The sequence below is a fragment of the Sapajus apella genome, unplaced genomic scaffold, assembly GCF_009761245.1.
Source record: "Sapajus apella isolate SASKATOON/1434 unplaced genomic scaffold, GSC_monkey_1.0 scaffold27, whole genome shotgun sequence".
Lineage (NCBI taxonomy): Eukaryota > Metazoa > Chordata > Mammalia > Primates > Cebidae > Sapajus > Sapajus apella.
Window position 1 is genome coordinate 14,457,461 of NW_022436967.1, and position 22,749 is coordinate 14,480,209.

The 22,749-nt window shown below is 34.0% G+C and overlaps 1 protein-coding gene across 2 annotated transcripts in view; it reads left to right on the forward strand.

The window, feature by feature from the left end:
* ANKRD50 (ankyrin repeat domain 50) overlaps window positions 1–22,749 on the forward strand; it is a 48,846-nt gene that overhangs the window by 17,057 nt on the left and 9,040 nt on the right. The window contains exons 1-2 of one of the 2 annotated variants that reach the window (XM_032292352.1): window positions 6,450–6,454; window positions 17,771–18,000. In XM_032292352.1, the coding sequence (XP_032148243.1) occupies window positions 17,796–18,000 (205 nt within the window). In that variant the 5' untranslated portion in view covers window positions 6,450–6,454; window positions 17,771–17,795. Of the gene's footprint in view, window positions 1–6,449; window positions 6,455–17,770; window positions 18,001–22,749 lie in introns of those variants that run through there. The other variant, XM_032292351.1, reaches the window with a different exon arrangement.

Below are 22,749 nucleotides of genomic sequence, written 5' to 3' on the forward strand. Positions count from 1 at the left end.
GCCTGAGTAGTCCTGTTGCTAGAAGTGGGAGAATTTGTATTCCCTTTACTTCCCTCAGCAAATCTGCAGGTTGCCTTGAATATTTCCTTGGCAAACTAGAGATTTTTACACTTCTTTTCCATTTCTGATACTTTGATATGTTTATCTTATTCTTGAATGGCTAATTTTGCTTTTTATTTAGAATTCCATATTTTCCTGCTATGTTTTAACAAAGGGGGGACAGTTCATAAAAGCATGAAATTACTACACCTTAGTCCAAATTCAGGGACAAATTGTATTCTACATTTTGGCCAAACTCCTGAACTCATTTTAATTATCAATTTTACTTAATAGTTTTTTTATCCTGGTAAATACATAGATAATATTTGTTCCCTGATTAGAAGTATTAATTATATTGCCTGTTTTTTTTTTGTTTTTTCTCTTCTACTTTCTTTACCTTATTGGATGGGTAATTTTGTTCCTAAGAAAGGGAGGTCTAGGTTTGTTTTCCCAAAATAAGACAAGCTATATTGAGTAAGAATTGTTAGTGTTTTACTTTTTCTACTTCTCGTCTTATATAAAAACATTTTTAATACGTGGCTTTTTGTAAGAATTTAATCATTTGTTTAATAAAGCGATAGGCAGATGTGTCAGCGTGTACACCCCACCTATTTTAGAAAGTTTAGGTTCTAGGTGAAATTTAGCATCAAAACACATCTCATTACTATTTGGTGAAATTTAGCATCAACACATTATACATTTAGAGTTTACCTTCTAGGTAATAATGAGATTTCAGTCTTCAGAATTCAGAATGGATAAACTGCTAATCTTACATATAATTTAAGTTTTTTAATCCCATAAATATCAAGGTAACTGGTAATAAATGTGGAAAAAAATATGGATACTTACAATTGAAAAGCATAAAATTGGAGGATATTTATGGTTAAAATCATAATTCTGCATTTAACATAGTAGAAGGGGTAACCAAATAAAATGAAACTTGTGAGAGCAAGCTTCATATTTACAGAAAAAGTATTCTAATACATAACAGGTAATTAACTACAGATCCAGATTTAGTGAATTCAGGAGCTGTAGGTGATTAGACTCTAATGTTAATTATATAATAATTTCAGCAAAATTATTGCAAACACCTGCCATCTATTGAGTTTTCCGGAATTTCAATATTGAGATAAGTGATTTTTAGTAAAGGATTTGTAGCAAACAAACAGGAATTTTAATACCCTCAAGAAAGTGAAATTTGAAAAGTAGCATATTCAGTTAGAAGACCTTAAAAGTTACAATATTATTTCTTCCAGAACAATATTTTCAGCTAATTCAATTGCTAAATATTTTCAGCTAATTCAGTTGCAAAAGTTAGCATCACTTGCCTGGTTTAGCCAAGTTTTAAGAACTTTGGTGTTTAATATTGGGCCTCACACTCTATCTTATACTCTTTGATATTTTCAGAAGCAATTTAACACAATAATCAAGAAGAGGAACTTTGAAATGAATAGAATTCTGTTTCTTCTTCTGCCATTTACTAGTTGTCTCACTTAGCAAGCTACTTACCCTCAAAACCCTTATTTCTTCATCAGTGAAATGGAAGTGATATTAGTATCTTAATTTACAGAATTTGAGCAAGGGATAAATGGGTAAATCCATAGAGATTGTGCTTCTACATAGTCTAGGCATAAATGTCAGCTTGTGTCTTAGTCCATACAGGCGGCTGTAACAAAATGCAATAGACTAGGTAGCTTGTAAGCAACAGAATTTATTTCTTGTGATTCTGGATGCTGGAAAGTCCAAGTTCAAGATATGGGCAGATTTGAAGTCTGGTCACGTCCTGTTTCTTTGTTTGTAGATGACACCTTGCTGTGTTGTGTCATCACATGGTATAAAATGGATGAGCTGCCAGGCACGGTGGCTCATGCCTATAATCTCAGCACTTTGGGAGGCCGAGGTGGGTGGATCACAAGTTCAAGAGATCAAGATCACCCTGGTCAACATTGTAAAACCCCGTCTCTACTAAAAATACAAAAATTAGCTGGGCGTGGTGGCGTGTGGCTGTAGTCCCGGCTACTTGGGAGGCTGAGGCAGGAGAATTGCTTGAACCTGGAAAGCAGAGGTTGCAGTGAGCTGAGATCGCGCCACTGCACTCCAGCCTGGTGACAGAGCGAGACTTCGTCTCTCAAAAAAAAAGGGATGAGCTAGCTTTCTGGTGTCTCTTACAGAACATTAATCACTTTCATGAAGTTTTTGCCCTCATGACTTAATTGCCTCCTACAGGCCCTGCCTCTTATACCATCATCTTGGAGGTTAGGATTTTAACATGAATTTTGGGAGGGACTCAAACATTTAAGCATAGCAGGATAATTATGTTTATTTCCCATTTTTATATTTAGCTTGACTTCCTGAGGAAGAAAATTAATCAACATACCTTACACATGTTTCTGATTTAAAAGACAAATGCATTACATCCCCCGAATCATTACCTCCCTCCAGAAAGCAAAATTGCTCTAAAATATCTACCAATTAAGTCACCTTCCAAATATGTATTTCATTGTCTTTATGTTGAGTGTTTAGTACTTGAGAGTTTTGGTTCATTATCTACTTCTGAATGCAGAGCAACTTGAATTAATACAGGTTGAGTATCCCTTATCCAGAATGTATGGGATCAGAATGATTCAGATCGGGATATACATATTTGCAATTTTGGAATATTCTCATATACATTATGAGAGATCTTGCGAATGGGACCTAAGTCTAAACATGAAAGTCATTTATGTCTCATCCATACTTTATACCTATAGCCTGAAGGTAATTTTATTTTTCCCTTGGGAACGCAAATAAACTGTGTGTGATGTGCCTGCGTTTTGACTTTGGCTTGTCCCATGACATGAGGTATGGCATTTTCCACTTGTGTTATGTCAGTGCTCAAAAAGCATCAGACTTTGGAGTATTTTGGATTTTGATTTCAGATTTTTGGAAGAGGAATGCTCAACTTGTGTACTGCTTTCAAGTAGAAATCAGTGATCAGTAATTTTGGATTGCTGTTGCATGAGTTTTCTCTTCTGCTGTCATTTTAGGACCTTTCACTAGTGGCACACAGTTTTTCCTAGAGAAAAGTGTATTTTTCATTCATATTGTACTATTTGTAGGAGACTCATAAAGGGCCAGGGGGAGAGAATTACATGAGACATCAGTAAGTTTAAGTGTATTGTTTAGAGCAGAAATGGGAAATCCCTCCTACAAACTTTGTTTCACTAATGTTACACTGATCATAACCCAAAGAAATAATTTCTTGAACTTTAGTATCTTCAGAGAGTTAAAAATGTAAGTATTCTTCTTTTTTAAAACCAGTGGATAACAAAACAAGTACAGAATAACGTGATAATATTCTGAATCATAACAGAAAGTGGGGAATTGCTGCTCCATTTATAATTCAAACCATGGAGCCTCTTTCTCTATTTCTTTCTATTCTAGTTTTTTTTGTTTGTTTGTTTGTTTGTTTTTTAACTGTACTTTAGGTTCTGGAGCACCTATGCAGATGATGGAGGATTGTTGCATAGGTACATACATGGCAAGGTGGTTTGCTGCCTTCATCCCCCCATCACCTATATCTGGTATTTCTCCCCTCATTATTCCTCTCCAGCCCCGCTGTCCCTACCTGAGCCCCTCCCACCGTCTGCAGTGTGTGATGCTCCCCTCCCTGTGTCCGCGTTTTCTAATTGTTCAACACCCGCCTATGAGTGATAACAAACGGTGTTTGGTTTTCTGTTCTTGTGTCAGTTTGCCGAGAATGATAGTTTCCAGATTCATCTATGTCCCTATGAAGGTCACGAACTCATCGTTTTTTTATGGCTGCATAGTATTCCATGGTGTATATGTGCCACATTTTCTTTATCCATTCTATCGATGATGGACATTTGCGTTGGTTCCAGGTTTTTGCTATTGTAAACAGTGCTGCAGTGAACATAAGTGTGCATGTGTCTTTATTATAGAACAATTTATAATTCCTTGGGTATATACCCAGTAATGGGATTGCTGGGTCAAATGATATTTCTAGTTCTAGGTCCTTGAGGAATCACCCTACTGTCTTCCACAATAGTTGAACTAATTTATACTCTAACAGTGTAAAAGTGTTCCTATTTCTCCACATCCTCTCCAGCATCTGTTGTCTCCAGATTTTTTAATGATTGCCATGCTAACTTGTGTGAGATGGTATCTCAATATGGTTTTTATTTGCATTTCTCTAATGACCAGTGATGATGAGCCTTTTTTCATATGTTTGTTGGCCTCATCAGTGTCTTCTTTGTAAAGTGTCTGTTCATATCCTTTGCCCACTTTTGGATGGGTTTTTTTTTTTTTTTTCCTTGTAAATCTGTTGTAGTTCTTTGTAGATTCTGGATATTAGCCCTTTGTCAGATGGGTAGATTGCAAAAATTTTTTCCCATTCTCTTGGTTGCCAGTTCTCTTTAATGATTGTTTCCTTTGCTGTACAGAAGCTCTGGAGTTTAATTAGATCCCATTTGTCTATTTTGGCTTCTGTTGCCATTGCTTTTGGTGTTTTAGCCATGAAGTCCTTGCCTATGCTTATGTCCTGAATAGGTTTTGCCTAGGTTTTCTTCTAGGGTTTTTATGGTGTTAGGTCTTACGTTTAGATCTTTAATCCATCTGGAGTTAATTTTAGTGTAAGGTGTCAGGAAGAGGTCCAGTTTCTGCTTTCTGCACACTGCTAGCCAGTTTTCCCAACACCATTTATTAAACGGGGAATCCTTTCCCCATTGCTTGTTTTTGTCAAGTTTCTGGAAGATCAGATGGTTGTAGATGTGTGGCATTGCCTCCAAGGCCTCTATTCTGTTCCATTGGTCTATGTTTCTGTTTTGTTACCAGTACCATGCTGTTTTGATTACTGTAGCCTTGTAGTATAGTTTGCAGTCAGGCAGCGTGATGCCTCCAGCTTTGTTCTTTTTGCTTAGGATTGTTTTGGTTATGTGGGCTCTCTTTGGTTCCATATGAAGTTTGAAGTGGTTTTTTCTGGTTCTGTGAAGAAGGTCATTGGTAGCTTCATGGGGATAACGTTGAATCTTTAAATTACTTTGGGCAGTATGGCCATTTTCATGATGTTGATTCTTCCCAACCATGAGCATGGGATGTTTTTCCATGTGTTTTTGTCCTCTCTTATTTTGTTGAGTGATGGTTTGTAGTCCTCCTTGAAGAGGTCCTTTACATCCTTTGTCAGTTGTATTTCTAGGTATTTTATTCTCTTTGTAACAGTTGTGAATGGGAGTTCACTTTTGATTTGGCTCTGTCTTTGTCTGTTGTTGGTGTATAGAAATGCTTGTGATTTCTGCACATTGATTTTGTATCCTGAGACTTTGCTGAAGTTTCTTATCCGTTTAAGGAGATTTTGAGTTGAGACGATGGGGTCTTCTAAATATACAATCATGTCGTCTGCAAAAAGAGACAATTTGGCTTCCTCTTTTCCTAATTGAATACTCTATTTCTTTTTCTTGCCTGATTGCTCTGGCTAGAACTTCCAATACTATATTGAATAGGAGTGGTGAGAGAGGGCATCCTTTGATGTCATCTTTCCTAGTTTTTTATTCCTCTCTGAGTCCTATTTGATTATTTTTCCTGATATTGCTCTATCATTTACTCTTAAGGCCATAACAAGGAGAATATGCTATATTTATTGAGTTAATTTATGCCTATACTATTCAATAGAAAGTATAAGTGAGTCAAACAGTGTATCTGAAAAATACAAATTTGTTTGGGGTACATGAGTCACAATCGATTCTTTCTTCTTTCTATACTTGGTCTTGCTCTCTCTCACACAGTCAGTGGCCTTAAAGAAATATAACTGTACTGTTCACCCCAAACTTACAGTAGAGTGTTCTGGTAGTATTATTTTATTAAAAATTATAAGAATGGTTTAACAGCATCCAAAGAGTGGGGAGATGTTAAAGCCTACAGCAGTTAATTACAGTAAACCATGCATGGTCTTCTTTTAATTTTTTAAGGTAATGCTTTAATTTGTAATGATAATGCTATTTATTTTAAATAACTGATTATTTTATTGTATTGTCGTATTTTTAATTACTAGTATCTATTTTGTCTAGCTTCTTAGTTGGAAGTGTACTTTTCTTGGGAAGTGCTCTTACTGACATGAAAATGAACCTGTTATAAATATTTAAAAAGACTTTTCTCAGAAGATGTACTCCCTCTCCTCAAAGGTTAGGTGATAATTTATGTAATGCATCTTAATCTTAAGATCAGTTATCAGGAGTATAGGAAATGAGGCAATTGTGTGTTGCCATTTTTCTGGAAGCTGGGATTTCAAAGATGATATATAAATATTTCTCTAGTTTTACAGAAGTCAAAGAAAGATGTTGAGTCCTCATTGTTATTCCTGAGTGACAGTAACAGTTTTTGCCACATTTTGGCATATTGCAAATGTCCCTGCATTTGAAAGGTATTCCTCTCTTAATGACACATGAATTTTTTGTTTGTTTTTGCATAACTCTAGCATTTCCTTTGGTAGCAGTTTAATTTGCTTCTTTCTAGAGCCCCAACCAAAAAAATCATACACAGACTTTTATCTAGTACTTTGAAGTATGGTCAGAATACACTAATACTGCAAAAATGGATTGGAAGATATAAATAAATGTTTTGTAGGTATAAGTAACCTATATAAAGGGAAATTTTTGTAGTAAGCCCTGTATTGTGATCCTCTAGAGAAACAGAGGAGATATCTCTCTCTCCCTCTCTTTCTCTCTCTCTATTTATATATATATATATATACACATATATATATATATAAAAATCTCTATATATACATAGATATCTTCTGTCTATATATATAGATTTATATATTTATATAAATATAATATATTTATAAAATATAATATATATAATAATATATTTGGCTCACACTATTTTGGGGCTAAGAAATCCTAAGACCTGTAGTCAGCAAGCTGCAAACCCAGGAGAGCCACTAGTTTTATTTCAGTGGAGTCCAGAGGCCTGAGAATCAGGTGAGCTAATGGTGTAAATTCCAGTATGAAAGCCCGCAGTCTCAAGACTCAAAAGGAGCTGTTTTTTCATGTCCAAAGACAGAAAAAGACTGATGTCCCACCTCATGCAGTCAGGAGGAAGGGTTAGCCTTTTGTTGTATTCAAGCTTTGATTGGATGAAGGCACCACCACACATTAGAAAGGAATATCTGCTTTACTCAATCTACCCATTCAAATGTCAATTTCATCCAGAACACTCTCACAGACATACCTAGATTAATATTTGACCAAATGTCTGGGCACCCTGTGGCCCAGTCAAGTTGGCACATAAAGTGAACCATCACAAGCACCTAGGAACTAAATGCAAGCCAACAATGAGCTGTTGTTTTTGTTTAAAATTTTAAAGGCATGAGACTGGAATGAATAAGCACTGATCTGTATACCAATAATGAAGTAAACCCATTTATTTATTCATTCCATAAATATTTATAAATCATCCACTTTGTGTGAAGTTCTGTGTTAGCTGCTAGAAATGCAGTGGTGAATAATATATGGTTCCTTCTCTTTCAAAGTTTTTGAAACTGGATGCTAAACTACCAATTCCTTAGTTATTTGATTAATTACAGTTGTTATAAGGGCTTTCATGGATGTTGTAGGAGTGTATACATAAAGAATGTTACCTAGTTTGGGTTGTCAGGTAAGGAATGTAGTCAGGAAAGACCTTTCTGAATTAGTGGTATTTGAGCTGATTTCTAAAGGATAATAAAAACCTTGAAATGAGGAGGGGTGAAAATTATGACAGGAAAGAGATGAGCATGTATAAGGGTTCTAAGGCCAAAGGGAGGATCTACTTAAAGAACTAAGAGCAAGGTTGATAAGGTTAGAGAAATTGGTAAGATGCCAATTTTTGGTCAGATCCTGGAAAACAGAATCCTATAGTTTGATTCAGCATCCTGCTAGGTCTACATGGGCCTCAGTGACTTCACTGCTAACGATCTGATCTAAGAGCATTGGTCTGTTCAGAAGAACCTCAAAGGACCAACAGGAAAGAGGACAACTGAGTAACAATGACTTGCTCAATATTACACATATGAAGGACACAGTCTCCTGAGTTTTGAATATTCAGACTCCTTGGTATGTACCAAGCTATGTCTTTTGTGTTTCAGAGAAATGTTAACAAGTAATAATTTTGCATTAATTTTAGTTTTCATACATTAAAATTTGCTGTTTGTAGAGCACAGTTTTATAATTTTAATAGATGCATGGAATTGTGACACAGAGCAGTTCCATCATGCCAGCAATTCCTACTTGCTATCCTTTATAGTAAACTCCTTCCTATAGTCCAACGTATGGCAACCACTGATGTAAATTTTATTCCTATAATATTCTTCTATGTGTCATATAAACGCAATAGCATGTGCAGCCTTGGAACTGGGTTCTTTCACTTAGAAAATTCATTTAGGATTTATCCATGCTGTTATGTGAACCAATAGTAGTTTTTTGTTTGTTTGTTTGTTTCTTTTATGACTGAGTTATATTCTGTTGTATGGATATGCCACAGTTAGTTTATCCCTTCACCAGTAGAAGAACCTGTAGACTGTTTCTAATTTGGGAGATTATAAATAAAGCTGCCGTGCTGTAACATTTATGTACAGATTTTTGTGTGGCCATACATTTTCAGTTCCCTTTGGTAAATACTTAGAAGTGGGATTGCTGGGTCATGTGGTAGGTGTATATTTAACTTTTTTAGAAATGTACCAGACTTTTCTAAAGTGGTTGTACCTTTGTCATTGCTCTGCAGCAGCACTTGGTGTTGTCAGGGGTTTTGCTTATTTACCGAATTCTAATAGGTGTCTAGTGGTATTACACTGTGGTTTTAATATGAACTTCTCTAATGACTAATGATGTTGAGCATGTTTTTATGTTTATTTGACACTCCACTATCTTCCTCTCTAAAGTATCTATTTCAATCTTCTGCCCATTTAACATTTTTTTTTGTTTTCTTATTTTGAGAGTTCTGTATGTATTCTGAATAAGAGTCCTTAGTCAGAAATTTCCTTTACATATATTTTCTGCCAGTCTTCAGCTTGTCTTTTCATTATCTTAACAGTGTCTAATAGCTATAGCTAATTTTGATAAAGTCAAATTTTCAATTTTTTTTTTCCTTTATGGATCCTGCTTTTGGTGAAGTGTTTAAAAACTCCTTCCCTAACTCAGTATTACAAAGATTTTTCTCCTAAAAGTTTTACCGTTTTATGTTTTACACTTAAGTTTATGATCTGTTTTGAGTACATTTTTCTATGATGGGGTAAGATGTGTATTAAAGTTCATCTTTTTTTGCATTTGGACATCTAGCTGTCATTGTTTGTTCAGCATCATTTGTTGAAAAAAAAACTTGCCTTTCTCAGTTGAATTACCCTGGCAATCTTGTGAAAAATCATGTTCCTGTATATATGCTGATCTGTTTCCAGAAATTTCTATGTATCTGTCGTTAACAAATATATAACATACCGTCTTGATTGCACTAGTTTAATGGTAAATCTTAAAAATTGGGTAGTGTGAGTCCTTCAACTTTGTTTTTCTCTTTCAGAATTATTTCTGTTATTTTAGTATTTTATAATTATTTTTTGAAGCCACATATCTTATGTAAAACAACTGGAACATAATAGTCTTTACCTGGAAACAGGCCTACGTTTTGTTTTCTGCAGGAGGCTTTAATGTGGAAGAGAGGTGAGTTAATCTAGTCAGGAGTCATGAAATTTGATATGTGTTGTTGCTGTGGGTACCCTCAGTGCACCTCTGACTTCAAATCTTCTAATAATAGGTTGTATTTAGGTCAGGGGCTGATTTTCCAGGTGGATTTTATCAATATCTACTCTACCTTCAGCTCTCAAATTCTTCTCTTCTGCAAGTCTCAGTAGTGAGGGCAGAAAATGGGGACATTATCTGTTTTTCTGATTAAGATGATGTATACCCCTTGACCTGGGGTGAGGTCTTCTGATCCTGCCCATCCCCTTGCTGTAGGCTGCGGTGGGTTTTCATTAGTTCCTCAAAGACAAGTAACTCTTACTCCTCCCCACCCATTCCTTATTAAGGCTTTTACATAGGCGTCATATGGAAGAGGAGCCTAAAAAAAATGGGGGCAGGGTTTCATTCCCTACCTTTACCAGGGTGGTCGCTATATTTTTTGAAGCCCTAAGGTGTCAGTAGAGAAAGAGTTAGCAAGAGAGTGTGAATGCTCTTTATCAGTGGCTCTGGGGGCTCCACATTCTGTCTGTAGTTCACACTGTTTCTCCCTCCAGCTCTCTGAGGTGTTTTGTTGAAAGGCTAGGAGGGACATTCTTCCTAATACTCTATGTCTGAACAAGTGAGGAAGAAAGTGAGCTGAAACCTGGTGTTTCAAAGAAACAATTTTAACTCTAAAGACACTTTGGACATGTTCAATCTGTTCATCTATCTAATAGTATATTCCTTATAATTTATTTATAGTAGCTTTAAAAGCTCATTAACCTCCTAAGAAAAAGTAAGTAAATTCATTGTATCAAATAAAATGAACAGTGGATGTCTTTCATTTCAGAATTTCAGCTGCCTTTCTGTCAGGAAATAAAAAGTGTCACCACAAAAAGGATAACTATGTGAAGTAATACACATGTTAATTTGTTAGAATTAGGCCTTCCTCAATGTATATCCGCTTCCAAACGTCATGTTATACATGGTAAATACTTACAATTTTATCTGTCACTTTTTTAAAAACATTAAGTAAATTAATCAATAAAAGGCTAGCTATAGAAGGCATTACTCATATTCAAGACAATTGAAAATGGGGGAAAAACTAACTCAAGGATTTTAAATTGAATTAATAAAAATATTAAGAATGTAACAAATATTGGCTCAATATTAAGATAAGAAAGGTAAGACAGTTAAGATATGCATATAAAGTCAAACCCTGTATCATACTGTTGCTTTTAAATACAGTGTTAGCTTTATGGCTGTGATAACCGAGTGTCACTACATTATCTCATTTGGAATAATAATAACAATATACATGTGTACAAATATTCACAAACACAGGAAAGTCTGTTTTAGACTGTCTAAATTATTTATGCTTTGTGTACACATACTTCGGGTTTTCATTTACAAACGATAAAATGTAATCTAACAGAAAAATGTGAATTTGTGTGTCACTCGGTATAGATATCCCCAAATAGGTGCTTTTGAAATAATTGAAAGGGAACTTAAATATGGGAATTCTGAGTTTAGTAAATTTTAATCCTTTGTTTTAAAGTAACAAAACTTTTTCCCATCAAGTATCATTCATTCATGAAGCAAATTTATTGAGTGTTTATGTTGTGCTAAAAGTGGTTTCGAGTGCTGGGAAACTGAACAGTGCACAAGACAGGCATAGTTCCTGCCCTCCTGGAGCTTACATTATGACCAAGGAGATGTGGAGGTGTGCAAGAACTTCAATCCTAGCCTTTTAACAAAAGAAGTACAGAAATAACACAATAAGTTAATCTAAGAATGTAATAAATGCTACAAAGAAACAATTGCAGGAACAGTAATGGCGATGAGGGCGGCTTAAGATATGGTGGTCAGAGAAGGCTTCTTTCAGGAGTAAAATTTGTGCCGAAACCTGAAGGGTAACAAGTACTGCCTTGGGGAGGGAGCTTTCTTGGCAGAGAGAGTAGCAAGGCCTTCAGTGGAAAAAGCTCAATGTTCAAAATAGGTCCTGAATGGTGAAAAAAAAACAAAAACAAAAACAAAAAAAAACAACTTGGTGTTAAAACAGAAAGGAAGACAACGTACTAAAATGAAAGGGAGGACTTAGGAATGAATGAATCCTATCTGCTTTTAACATGACTAAGACCATTTAAATAGTCCTGGGAAATAGCTTCAAGGCAAGAAAGTAAATCAAAAGCCCTGTGTATTTTGAAACTATGAGAGACCTGTAATCCCAAATCTCAATATAATGTGAAAGTTAGTACCAACCTGAGATGCAAAGCTGGCAGACCATTATTGGTTCAAATAAGTACATACTCTGATGAGTATCAAAAGGACAAAAGCTCTCATTTGATCCCACGGAGATAAGTTATAGACTTATGCTAGAAGTTTCCTGGACCCAGGTAAGCATATAGAAAGAATGAAGAGGGCAGGGCAGAATGAGTCACACAGATGAGCCATGTGTATGGGGAGGAAGGTATTGAGGGAGGGGGTGCAGTAAGAAACTCTACTGGTAGTTGTGTACATCCCCACAGCTTTTGATCTTAATTGGCTTGGGGGGAGTCGAAGCTCAAATTATTTATAACTGTAACTCTGATGCATAAGGAGACTTCTTGCCAGCCTGGACACTGCATATACTCGACTTTTAGTTGCTGATCCAGAAAGAATTTACTCAAAAAGAGCTATCACAAGATACATCAAATATGTCCCAAGAACAAATGGGGAAGGAATGTGAAGCATAAGAAACACCATAAAAAATGTTTCCATCTAACAAAAAGAAATCTGTCACCAAATATATTGCCTTAAATGAAAACATAATTAATGAGTGATTGCTCGAGTTAAACAGTCGCATGAAGCAGATATATAAGTGCTTGGAAAAGAGTTTATAAAACAGAATGAGATGGAACATAGCAAAAATGTTTTCTTATAATCACTGAATTGGGAAATTTCCTTAGAAATGTGACATAAAACTTAGATGTTGTAAAAGGAAAAAAATAAAGACTGATATGTTACCTATTAAAAAAAAAAAAGAAGAAATTACTCATGTCCAAAAAAAGCCTTTTAAAAAGTCAAAAGAAAAATGATAAATGGTGGAAAACATTTGTATTACATATAACAAACAATTTCGGATTTTTTGTTTGCTTGTTTGTTTGTTTGTTTGGAGTCAGAGTCTTACTCTGTTGGCCAGGCTGGAGTGGAGTGACACTATCTCAATTTCTTAACACTTAAAGAGTGCCAATACGAGAAAAATTAGCAGTCTTTTGGGAAATGGGTAAAATATATGAAAACACAATTTGAAGAAAAAGAAATATGATTCCTAGGTACATGTGACTATGATTGCCCTTATGGTAAGGAATTATAAATTAAAAGCATAAAAAGATACATAAATGAAAAGATATGTTCTTGAATTCAATAATAGAGAAAGTTAGCCTAATTTATTACATTTCAAAATGGCTAGAAAAGAAGAATTGTAATGTTCTCAATACAAAGAAAAGGTAAATGTTTGTGTTGATAGGTGTCCCAATTACCCTGATTTGATTAATACACATTGCAGGTAAGTATCGAAATATGACATGTACCCCCAAAATATGTACAACTCATATATATTGTAATACATAGTTTATAATATTAATATATGTATTATATAGGGTTTTTAAAAATATAATGAGGATGCCATTTTTCACCTAGCTGTAGAAAAAGTAAATAAAATTAATCACTATTATGGAGGGGCTAGGAAAACACCTACTGTTACACAGCTGTTGGCTATGTGTGTGTAGATATATATATACACACACATTAAATATATATGTCTGTGATAAATATGTACACACATTACATATATGAGTGTGTATATATATATATATATATATACACACATTACTTGTGTGTTCATATATATGTATACATATAATTCATAAGGAGAGCATCACTTTGGCAATATCTGTTAAAATATAAATGAAGGTGTCCCTTAATCTAACAAATTTATTCCTAGCAATATATCCTACTGATACACATTACAAAATTACGTGGACAAAATATGATAGATTTAAACTATCATATCAACAATTACCTTAAATGTAAATTATAAATATCTTAATTAAATGGTAGAATTTGACTGGATAAAAATACATCTAATTATATGTTGCCTATAACAATTACACTTCACATATAAAGAGGCAAATAGCTTAAATATAAAAGAATAAAAAAGTATATACCATGCTAACCCTAATGAAAAGAAAGGTGGTGTGCCTACATTTATATCAGACAAAGTGGATTTTGGAAAAAAGAATATTACCAGGTATAAAGAGAGTCATTTCCTAATGATAAAGGGGCCAATTTCTCAAGAGGATATAACAGTCATAATATTTGTACCCCTTATAACAGAACTTCAGAATATAGGAAGCAAAACTTAACACTATTTTAAGAAGAACACACTTATATTCAAATATTTTATCACTCCCCTTTTAACAATCCATAGAGTAGATAAACCAAAAGTCAGCTAGTACACAGGACACTTGGACAATACTGTTACCAAATGAGCCTAATTGTCATTTACAGAACAGTCTGCCCAGCAACAATAGTATATACATTCTTTTTAAGTGGAAACATAGCATTTGCCTAGGGTAGATATATTCTGGGCCATAAAATAAGTCACAATAAATTTGAAGCTGTGAAAGTTACACAAAACATGTTATCTGATATAATTGTATTAAACTGTGATGATAACACAGTAACTTAAAGATAATTGGGACATTCCCAATTATTTGAAAGCTCTATAACTCACTTCTAAATAATGGATGTTTTACAGAAGAAATCAAAGGGAAAGTATTTTGAAGTGGATGATACTGAAAATGCTTAGAGGGAAATTAACATCATTAAAAGATTATTAGAGGAGAAGAAAAGTATGAAAAATCACTTTAATTTCCACCATAAGAAATAAGGTAAAGGAAGAGCAAATATCCTGGAATAGGCAAAAGACAGGACATAATCACTAAATCCTGTTAATATTACCAAATTTCTTTCAAATCTGTCTACTTTATGCTATCCCCATTGCTACTAATTTATAATATACTTTCTAATATTGGTAATGGTTAGTCAGTGGACCATAGTGGGTAAGATTATAGACTAGGGTAACCCCAACTATGATGTGCCCAGGACTAGGGAAGGAGGAGATTGGCAGGAGGTGGGGCTGGGTCCTGAGACCCAGTGCTTAAAACTGGGAAAGTCCCAGGCAAACCCAGATGGATGGTCCCCCCTGTGTAGGTTCTGGAACCAGATCTTGAACTTGAATGCCTTTCTTTTCACTTATAACAAGTGACTGATCCTTTGTTCTTGATTACCTCTCCTGGAAATGAGTATTATAATAGTACCCATCTTAAAGAATTAATGTGAGAATCAGATAAGTTAATGAATGTGTGAAGTAGTTAAAGCATATAGAGCACTGAATTAATGTTGGCAGTGATGGCACTGGTGATAGTGGTAGTTCTGATGGAGATTTATCTTTTTCTAAGTTCTAAGCATTGGCCTCATATCTCACTCTTTTCTTCCAGACTTAACCTACATCAAATTTTCCTTCACATATACCAGAGTTATCTCTCTAAACTACAATATAAACATACCAATTTTCTGCTTAAAATATTTCAGTGGTTCCTTAGTACCCTTAGGGCAAAGCCCACATTTCATATTAAAACCCAGCATTTACTCGTTTTCATGATTCTCATGATTCTTTCTTCTGTACCTCACTGGTTTGTCTCCTCTTAAAGCCTTTGCATGTGCTGTTGCCTCAAGTGCCTTTCTTTACTGCCTATCCTCCCCTAGCCCCAGCTGTTTCTCCTTACTAAACTCCTTCTCCTAGCTCATTATTTTACCAGTCTCAATTCCCCAATTTCCCTGACCTCTCCCCGAGACTTTCCCTAAAAAACACTGCATGTTCTTACTCATAGGTGGGTGTTGAACAATGAGAATACAGGGACATAGGGAGGGGAGCATCACACACTGGGGTCCGTTGTGGAGGACTAGGGGAGGGACAGTGGAGGGTAGGGAGGCTGGGGAGGGATAACATGGAGAGAAATGCCAGATATATGTATATAGGTGAGAGGGGTGGGGTAGGGGGTGGTAGATGGAGGAAGCAAACCACATTGCCATATATGTACCTATGCAACAATCCTGCATGATCTGCACATGTACCCCAGAACCTAAAGTACAATAAAAAGAAATATTTATTTATTTATATATGAAAGTAAGTTAAGGTGGCTTCCTGTGTGCTGTGTCTGAAGTGGTACTTACTATGTACACTATTCTAGTATATTGTGTTCTGTATATATTTTACTATATGATTTTTTTTATCAGCCAACTTTGTGCTCATAAGGGACAAAGTATATATGTAAGATACAATAGAGTAGGTTTTCCCAAACTCAGCATGTTCCTTGCCAGGATTGCCCCACATTCCCTTTACCCTCCTGTAGCAGTGTGACTGGTTCCTCAAAACCTAGTTCATCTCGAGCACCTAATATATGAATATTCTGACATTCTCTTCCTTCCCTACCTACTGCACTTGAGTTGGTCATTTCTTCTTATCTTTTTAGTAATTTTACTGCTTTTTCTCATAGCACCCTGAACACTTCATTGAAGTTAATTCATTTTCCATTCTAGCTTGCAACAATATCAAGTCTTTAGGTTTTACTGTGGGCACTGTGCTAGGTTCTGTGGGTACACTGATGGGCAACACCAATTTAGTGTCTCTTCTCTTGATGCTTCCAGCTGAAGAGAAATAAAAAAATAATGACATTAAATAATTAAATATATAATTGCAAATTTTATAGTGGAGTGAAAAAGAGCTACTGTATTTGACATTATGAACGCATGTTATAGGGATTTGACCTTGAAAAGGTTACTCTCAACTTAAAACTGAAGATAAACTGCATGAAGAAAGACAGGAAGTGCATACCAGGCAGAGGAAACTACAAATGAAAAGGCTCATGTGTAATTGTGTCTCATAAAGTCATTGAAAGAAGGCTAGTCTGGCTGGAAAAACATTTGAAATGACCCTGGCTGCAGTAGAAACTCACAGGAGAGGAATTGTTAGAGGCATGTAGATTGTTAGGGGAGCCCAGGTAAAAGAGATGAAGAGATGAGAGTAGTTTGGGTTACAGTGATGATGTTACAGACTGAGATGAATTTGAGATTTTTTTAAAAGAAATATTGATTCTTCCATGGTGCTAAATTAGATCTTGGTGGCTACTATATGGAAAGATTAAGAAGACGGTTTTAGAAAACATTATTTCTAAGTTTCTGGTGTCCATAACTGGATGGATTATGTCCTCTTCACTGTTGTATCTACTCAGCACCTTATTGACCCCCAGTACACATCAGGTAAATATTTGTTGAAAATGAATGAGCATTGTTCTGTTTATGAAAAAATTATATTCAACTGCAATATAAATTACACATATGGGAAATGCATTAATTAATGAAGTAAAGCCTAATAGTTTGTTCTTTACTTGGAAATTTGAAAGTATGGGATCTTGACTGTAGTTCATCTTTGTACAGTCTTTTAAAATAAAATGTGTAGAAAATAAGCTAGTATAAATTGCAGTATTTTTGTGAGAAAAATATTGATAAAATACTTCTAAATTCTACAGTACTCTTGATATTTTTCTTTTTATTAAGGTGGTCCCCAGTGTTTGTTTTGTTTTCCACTCTGCAACATATTTTAGCTTTGTCATAAGGAAATCACACTTTTTATCACTGACTCAAAACAATCAGAAAGGGAATTTTGAAATCTAGTTTTCTTCATTTCCTAATGCCTTTGGTAATTTATAATTATGCTGAATCACACACCGACACTTTATTGTTGAAAATGCTGTAATTGGAAATGTAAACTATTTAGGACCAGTATTGTACTTAACATAAGGAATTGAAACTTGTATATTTTTTGGTCTGATACCTTATTTTATTCTTAAAGAATTTATAATTAATACTCTAATATTTGAATAATAAATCTTAATATCATAGCCACTTAACATTCAAAATGCTCATGTGAATGTGTTTTACAGGTGTGTTCTACTCCCTCTTCTGGGAATGAAGCCTCCCCAGCAAAGCCTATACCTGCTGGTTGATTCTGTTGATGAAGGGTGTAACATTACTGAAGGTGAACAAACATCTACCAGCTTATCTGGGACTGTTGCGGAACTTTTAGCTGGTCACCATGAGTTCTTTCCACCATGGCTGTTGCTTCTCTGTTCTGCCCGAAAACAGAGTAAGGCTGTTACTAAAATGTTTACTGGTAAGCATAATTACTTACTGCCATCCTCAAATGCTTTTCATTAATGAACTAGTTTCTTAGAGGAAAAAGTATATAGTTGAAGATCTGCATGTTGCATTTGCTCCTTCTATCAGCTATTCCCCAACTGCGCCTTTGAAATGTATATAAAAAAGTCTTAGCATGTTTTAAAGATCCTTTAAACATTACATTTTTTTCAAGATTCTTTTCCTAAGTGCTTTAGTAAAGGTTTGGAGTACTTCACGCCATATTTGCTGCTATACATCTTGGGGCTGCATTTATTATGCTGTTGTATCATGGCCAGTTTATTTCTTCTAACTAGACTGAGCATCTTAAACAGTAGTGAATATGTTTTGTTTTGTTTTTAAAAAATCAATGGCAGTTTACTCTAAGGTGTTTTTCTTGGTAAGTGGAGAGACAGTTTGCAGCCTTTTAGGATACCTCTTGAAATATATCTTTCTTTAAACCTTTTTCTGATGTTTGAGATTATAGTCTATATAATATATAAAAATATACTATCAGAGGCTTTTTTTTTTCTTTTTGCTTACTTTTTTTACATTATTTACTACCATAATAAAGTTATGGTTACTCCTATTAGATTATGTAACACACCCCTCTTTGTCCTGTGGGAAATAAAAGGAGTGTAAAACAAGGACATATCACAGGATATATAGTGTAATTGGAGAGATACTAATTAAGTTAATGGGTAATGAGCCATACCACTTTTGAGTAGTTCTAGACCTATTTTACATTACGGTGAAATCTTATTTGTTTGTTAAAATAATTTTCTGTAAGCAGGTTTATTCCTTCTATCAGATTGTCTCTCTTCAATTCCCTTGCTACTAGTGGCAGCACTTTTGGTTTCCACATATGGTATTCTTTTTTGTTGTTATTGATAAAAACGTAGTCGGTAAAAGTTTAGTAATTTAAATGACGGTAGCTAACACTTATATAGCACTTGGTATGTCAAGCATAGGTAAAGTAGAAGCCTCTTTTGGTCTGTGTCACCATTCCTTTCTTTTCCTTATTAGAGAAAACCAGTATTCACTTATTTTATATGCTTTCAGCTCATATTTTATATTGTGTATGTTTATAGTTTACATAAATGAAACACTCCATACACCATCTTAGGTTTAACCACTCACTATCTGTGTGACCTTATGCAACTTACATTCTCTATTTCCTTATCTATGAAATGGGGATTATAATATTACTTTCCTAATAGGATTTTTGTAAGGTTAAATGACAACATATGAAGCACTTAGGACAATGCCTAATACATAGTAAGTACTTCAGAAAGTTGCTATTACTCTTATTATTTGGTTCTTTTTTTAGCAAACATTATTTTTGAGCCATATTCATTATAAATCCATTTCATTGGTTTTAACTGCTAAATAGTACTCCTTCCTATGAATAAATCTTCTATTATTTTTTCATTATTCTACTCATGGACATTTAGATCATTTTCAGTTTTTTGGTGTTACAAAAAATGCTTCATGAACATATTTGTTCATGTATTCTTGTGCACATGTGCTAAAAGTTTATGTTATAAATCTAGACTTGTAATTGCTGGATTATAGAGTATGTACATTTTGAACTTCAGTTAATTTTACTTTTCACTGAGAAATTATTTCAAATGTTGGGCTGATATAAACCTACGACCACCTCTCTGTTCATGGTAGATGTGGAATTTTGAGGTAAAAATTTAAGAATATTGCTAAAGTTACTAATACATATTATCAAATTGCTTTCCAAAAGGATATATATCATTATATTCCTACCTGAAAGTATTGGGTGGTTTCTTGTTTTTATTTTATTTTTTTCTTTCTGAGACGGAGTTTCGCTTTTGTTACCCAGTCTGGAGTGCAATGGCACGATCTTGGCTCACGGCAACCTCCGCCTCCTGGGTTCAAGCAATTCTCCTGCCTCAGCCTCCCAAGTAGCTGGGACTACAGGTGCACACGGGTGGTTTCTTTTTACTTGCACCAGTATTGAATTGTCTTTTTTTATTTGCTAATGTGGTATGTGAAAAAACCTATGTCATTTTTATTTGTACTTCTTGTTTACTGTTGAACCCTTTCGCCTTTATGCTTATTTCATCACTTTGCTTTTTTTTATGAAAGTTTGCTATCTGACCATTATGTTTTTATTAGAAAGTCCAAGTAATTTTCTTACTTATTTCACGGGCTTTCATTTGATATTTTTTCAATTCTTTACCCTTTTTTTCAGCTGTTTAAAATAGTAATAATTATTTTGAAGTCTATTATATGTAACCTAATGTATTGTCCTTTACTATTCTGTATTCTTAACATTTATCTTTAATGGTTTTGCCTATATAGAATTTTTTTACTAAATGGTATGAAATTAAGTTTCTAACTTAAATAATCTGTAAAACCATAAATTTTCTCAGCAAATTATTGAATCCTTTTACAATTACTTGGTGATATTTCTTTCATCATAAATTAAGTTTGGGTATGTGTGCATATAGATATGTCTGTGTACTATTACTGTATTTCTAAATTATTCATCTGTTCTTCTAAACTGTGAGCATTATTATGCAAATAACATGTTGGTTTAATAATTTTCTTGTTTCATTACTTCCCAGCCCTCTTATTATTCTAAATTATATAAGCAGAATTCTGACTACAATTAGGGTATTATCATAGGCTGTTTATAAAAGTAATACAGGCTTCATTTATAACATATTTTAAATGACAGCATACACAAATATTATACTGGAGATAAATTAATAATTAAGCACTCAACACATTGTGTTAAATTTTGTATTTGTTACCCTTCCTAATTGAGATCATGCTATATATCAATTTGATTTTCTGCCTTTTAAATTTAATATTGACAAAGCTTTTAGTGTCACCATATTATCTTCCTAATGACTATTTTAATGCCTACATATTTTATTTGTATATTAATGTGCTAGCATTTGCTTAAATTTCTTTTTACATTTTTAGGTTTTATTTTCATATTGCTCATCTTCACAGGTTCTTTATGACAATAAGTAATTTCAGTAAGCATCAATTTATAAATATTGGCACAGTTCCTCCCTCTTACTTTGTTTTCACCACTAGTGTGTAATGCCGTACCCTGAGAAATGTTTCACGTAAGAATAGAAAAGTTCAAGTAAGAATATAAAATAATAGAAAAGTACTTCTATTTAGAAAAGTAAGAATAGAAAAGCAATAGGGAGGTGGTCCATTATTTCAGTGAGTCATATTTTTATTCCCCTAGAAGTTTTATTTTTCAGCCCTATCTTATAATGTTTAAAAGTGCTTTGATAGCAGAATATGCTATTTGTTCATAATAAGAGGATTACATATGTATTAGTCAGAAGTTATAATTTTAAAAAGTAGTATTTTCAGTACCTTAATTCAAGATACTGAAGTTGTTGATTAATAGATATTCTTAGTTCTGTTTTAATGAACAGGTAACTATTATTGGTGATGAACATAATTTCTTGAATCTAAATTCCATATTATTAAGTATTTAGATTGTGGGAGTTTTATTTTCTAAATCAGAAACACTTTGTAAATTTTCTTTTTAAAATTGTATACTTTCTTATAGAATCAATTCTATGTCCCTACTACCTCCTCTTCATTCCCCTCTCAAACACTTCAGTTTTCTTTCACAGCTTTCTATTCTTGTTCCCATCTCAATGAAAAGAGCAAACTTCAAAGTCAAGCAATCAAAATTCTGATTTATCACTTTCTAGCTGTGTCACTGTGAGCAATTTATTTAAGCCTTCTAAGATTTAGGTTCCTCAGTTTTTATATAGAAATTTTTATCTCATGGGCTTAACAGATGAGAAAGTTATATATAATGAGTATTTAAAGTGCTGTATTAGAAATAGTTGACTCTCAATAAATGTTGTCTTTTATTCCTTTCTGAAGAACCATAACTATTACTGTGGAGTCTGTCTTAATAATCTCAAGTTCAATCATGACATCTTAGTTAATTAGGTTTAAATTTTAGAGATTTATTCATAATGTGTCATGTAAATCAATCAAATAATGTAATATAAAGTATTACATTAAAGTATTACATCACTTCGGAAACCTTAAAACCCTGTATAATGTAAGATAATATTATTTCTTAAGTAATTTATTTTATTAACAATGTACTAGGTATTTCCCTTATCTAACTTAAAATTTTAAGTGAGTTGATAAAGCCAAAAGCAAATGGACACACAAAGATTTGGAGGCAAATCATCTCACATACTGGTAAAGGTAGATTGCTGTAAATTTCTAGGTATGTTTTAAACCCTACTTAGGTGAGGAGTAACTTTTTTCATAATTGAAATTTATCTTTTGAAATTATTTCTGTTGAGTAATAACTTTCTGTATGTATACATATATATGTAAAAGTAGATTCTATTTTTATATAGATTTAGGGATATATAAATCTATATAAAAAGGGCTATATTAGGGCAACTTTGTTATTCATATTTCATTCTTGGTAGGTTGTTTCTTATTTTTCAGTAACTGTCCATTTCATCTACATTCTTAAAGCTTAGTATTACAAAATCAAATTCATCAGCTTTTTCTGGAAACCTATTATTTGTCCTTCAGTGGTCTCTTTTTCAGTCCTGTTGGCAGAGCCACAAGTTAATGTCAGCTTCGACTCCTCCTTCTCTCTTTAATTCTCCACATTCACCAAATACCACACAATCTAGCTCTTATTAAAATTTCCCAAGTCCATCACGTTATTTTTGCTGCTGCTGCTGCAGCTGCTGCCACC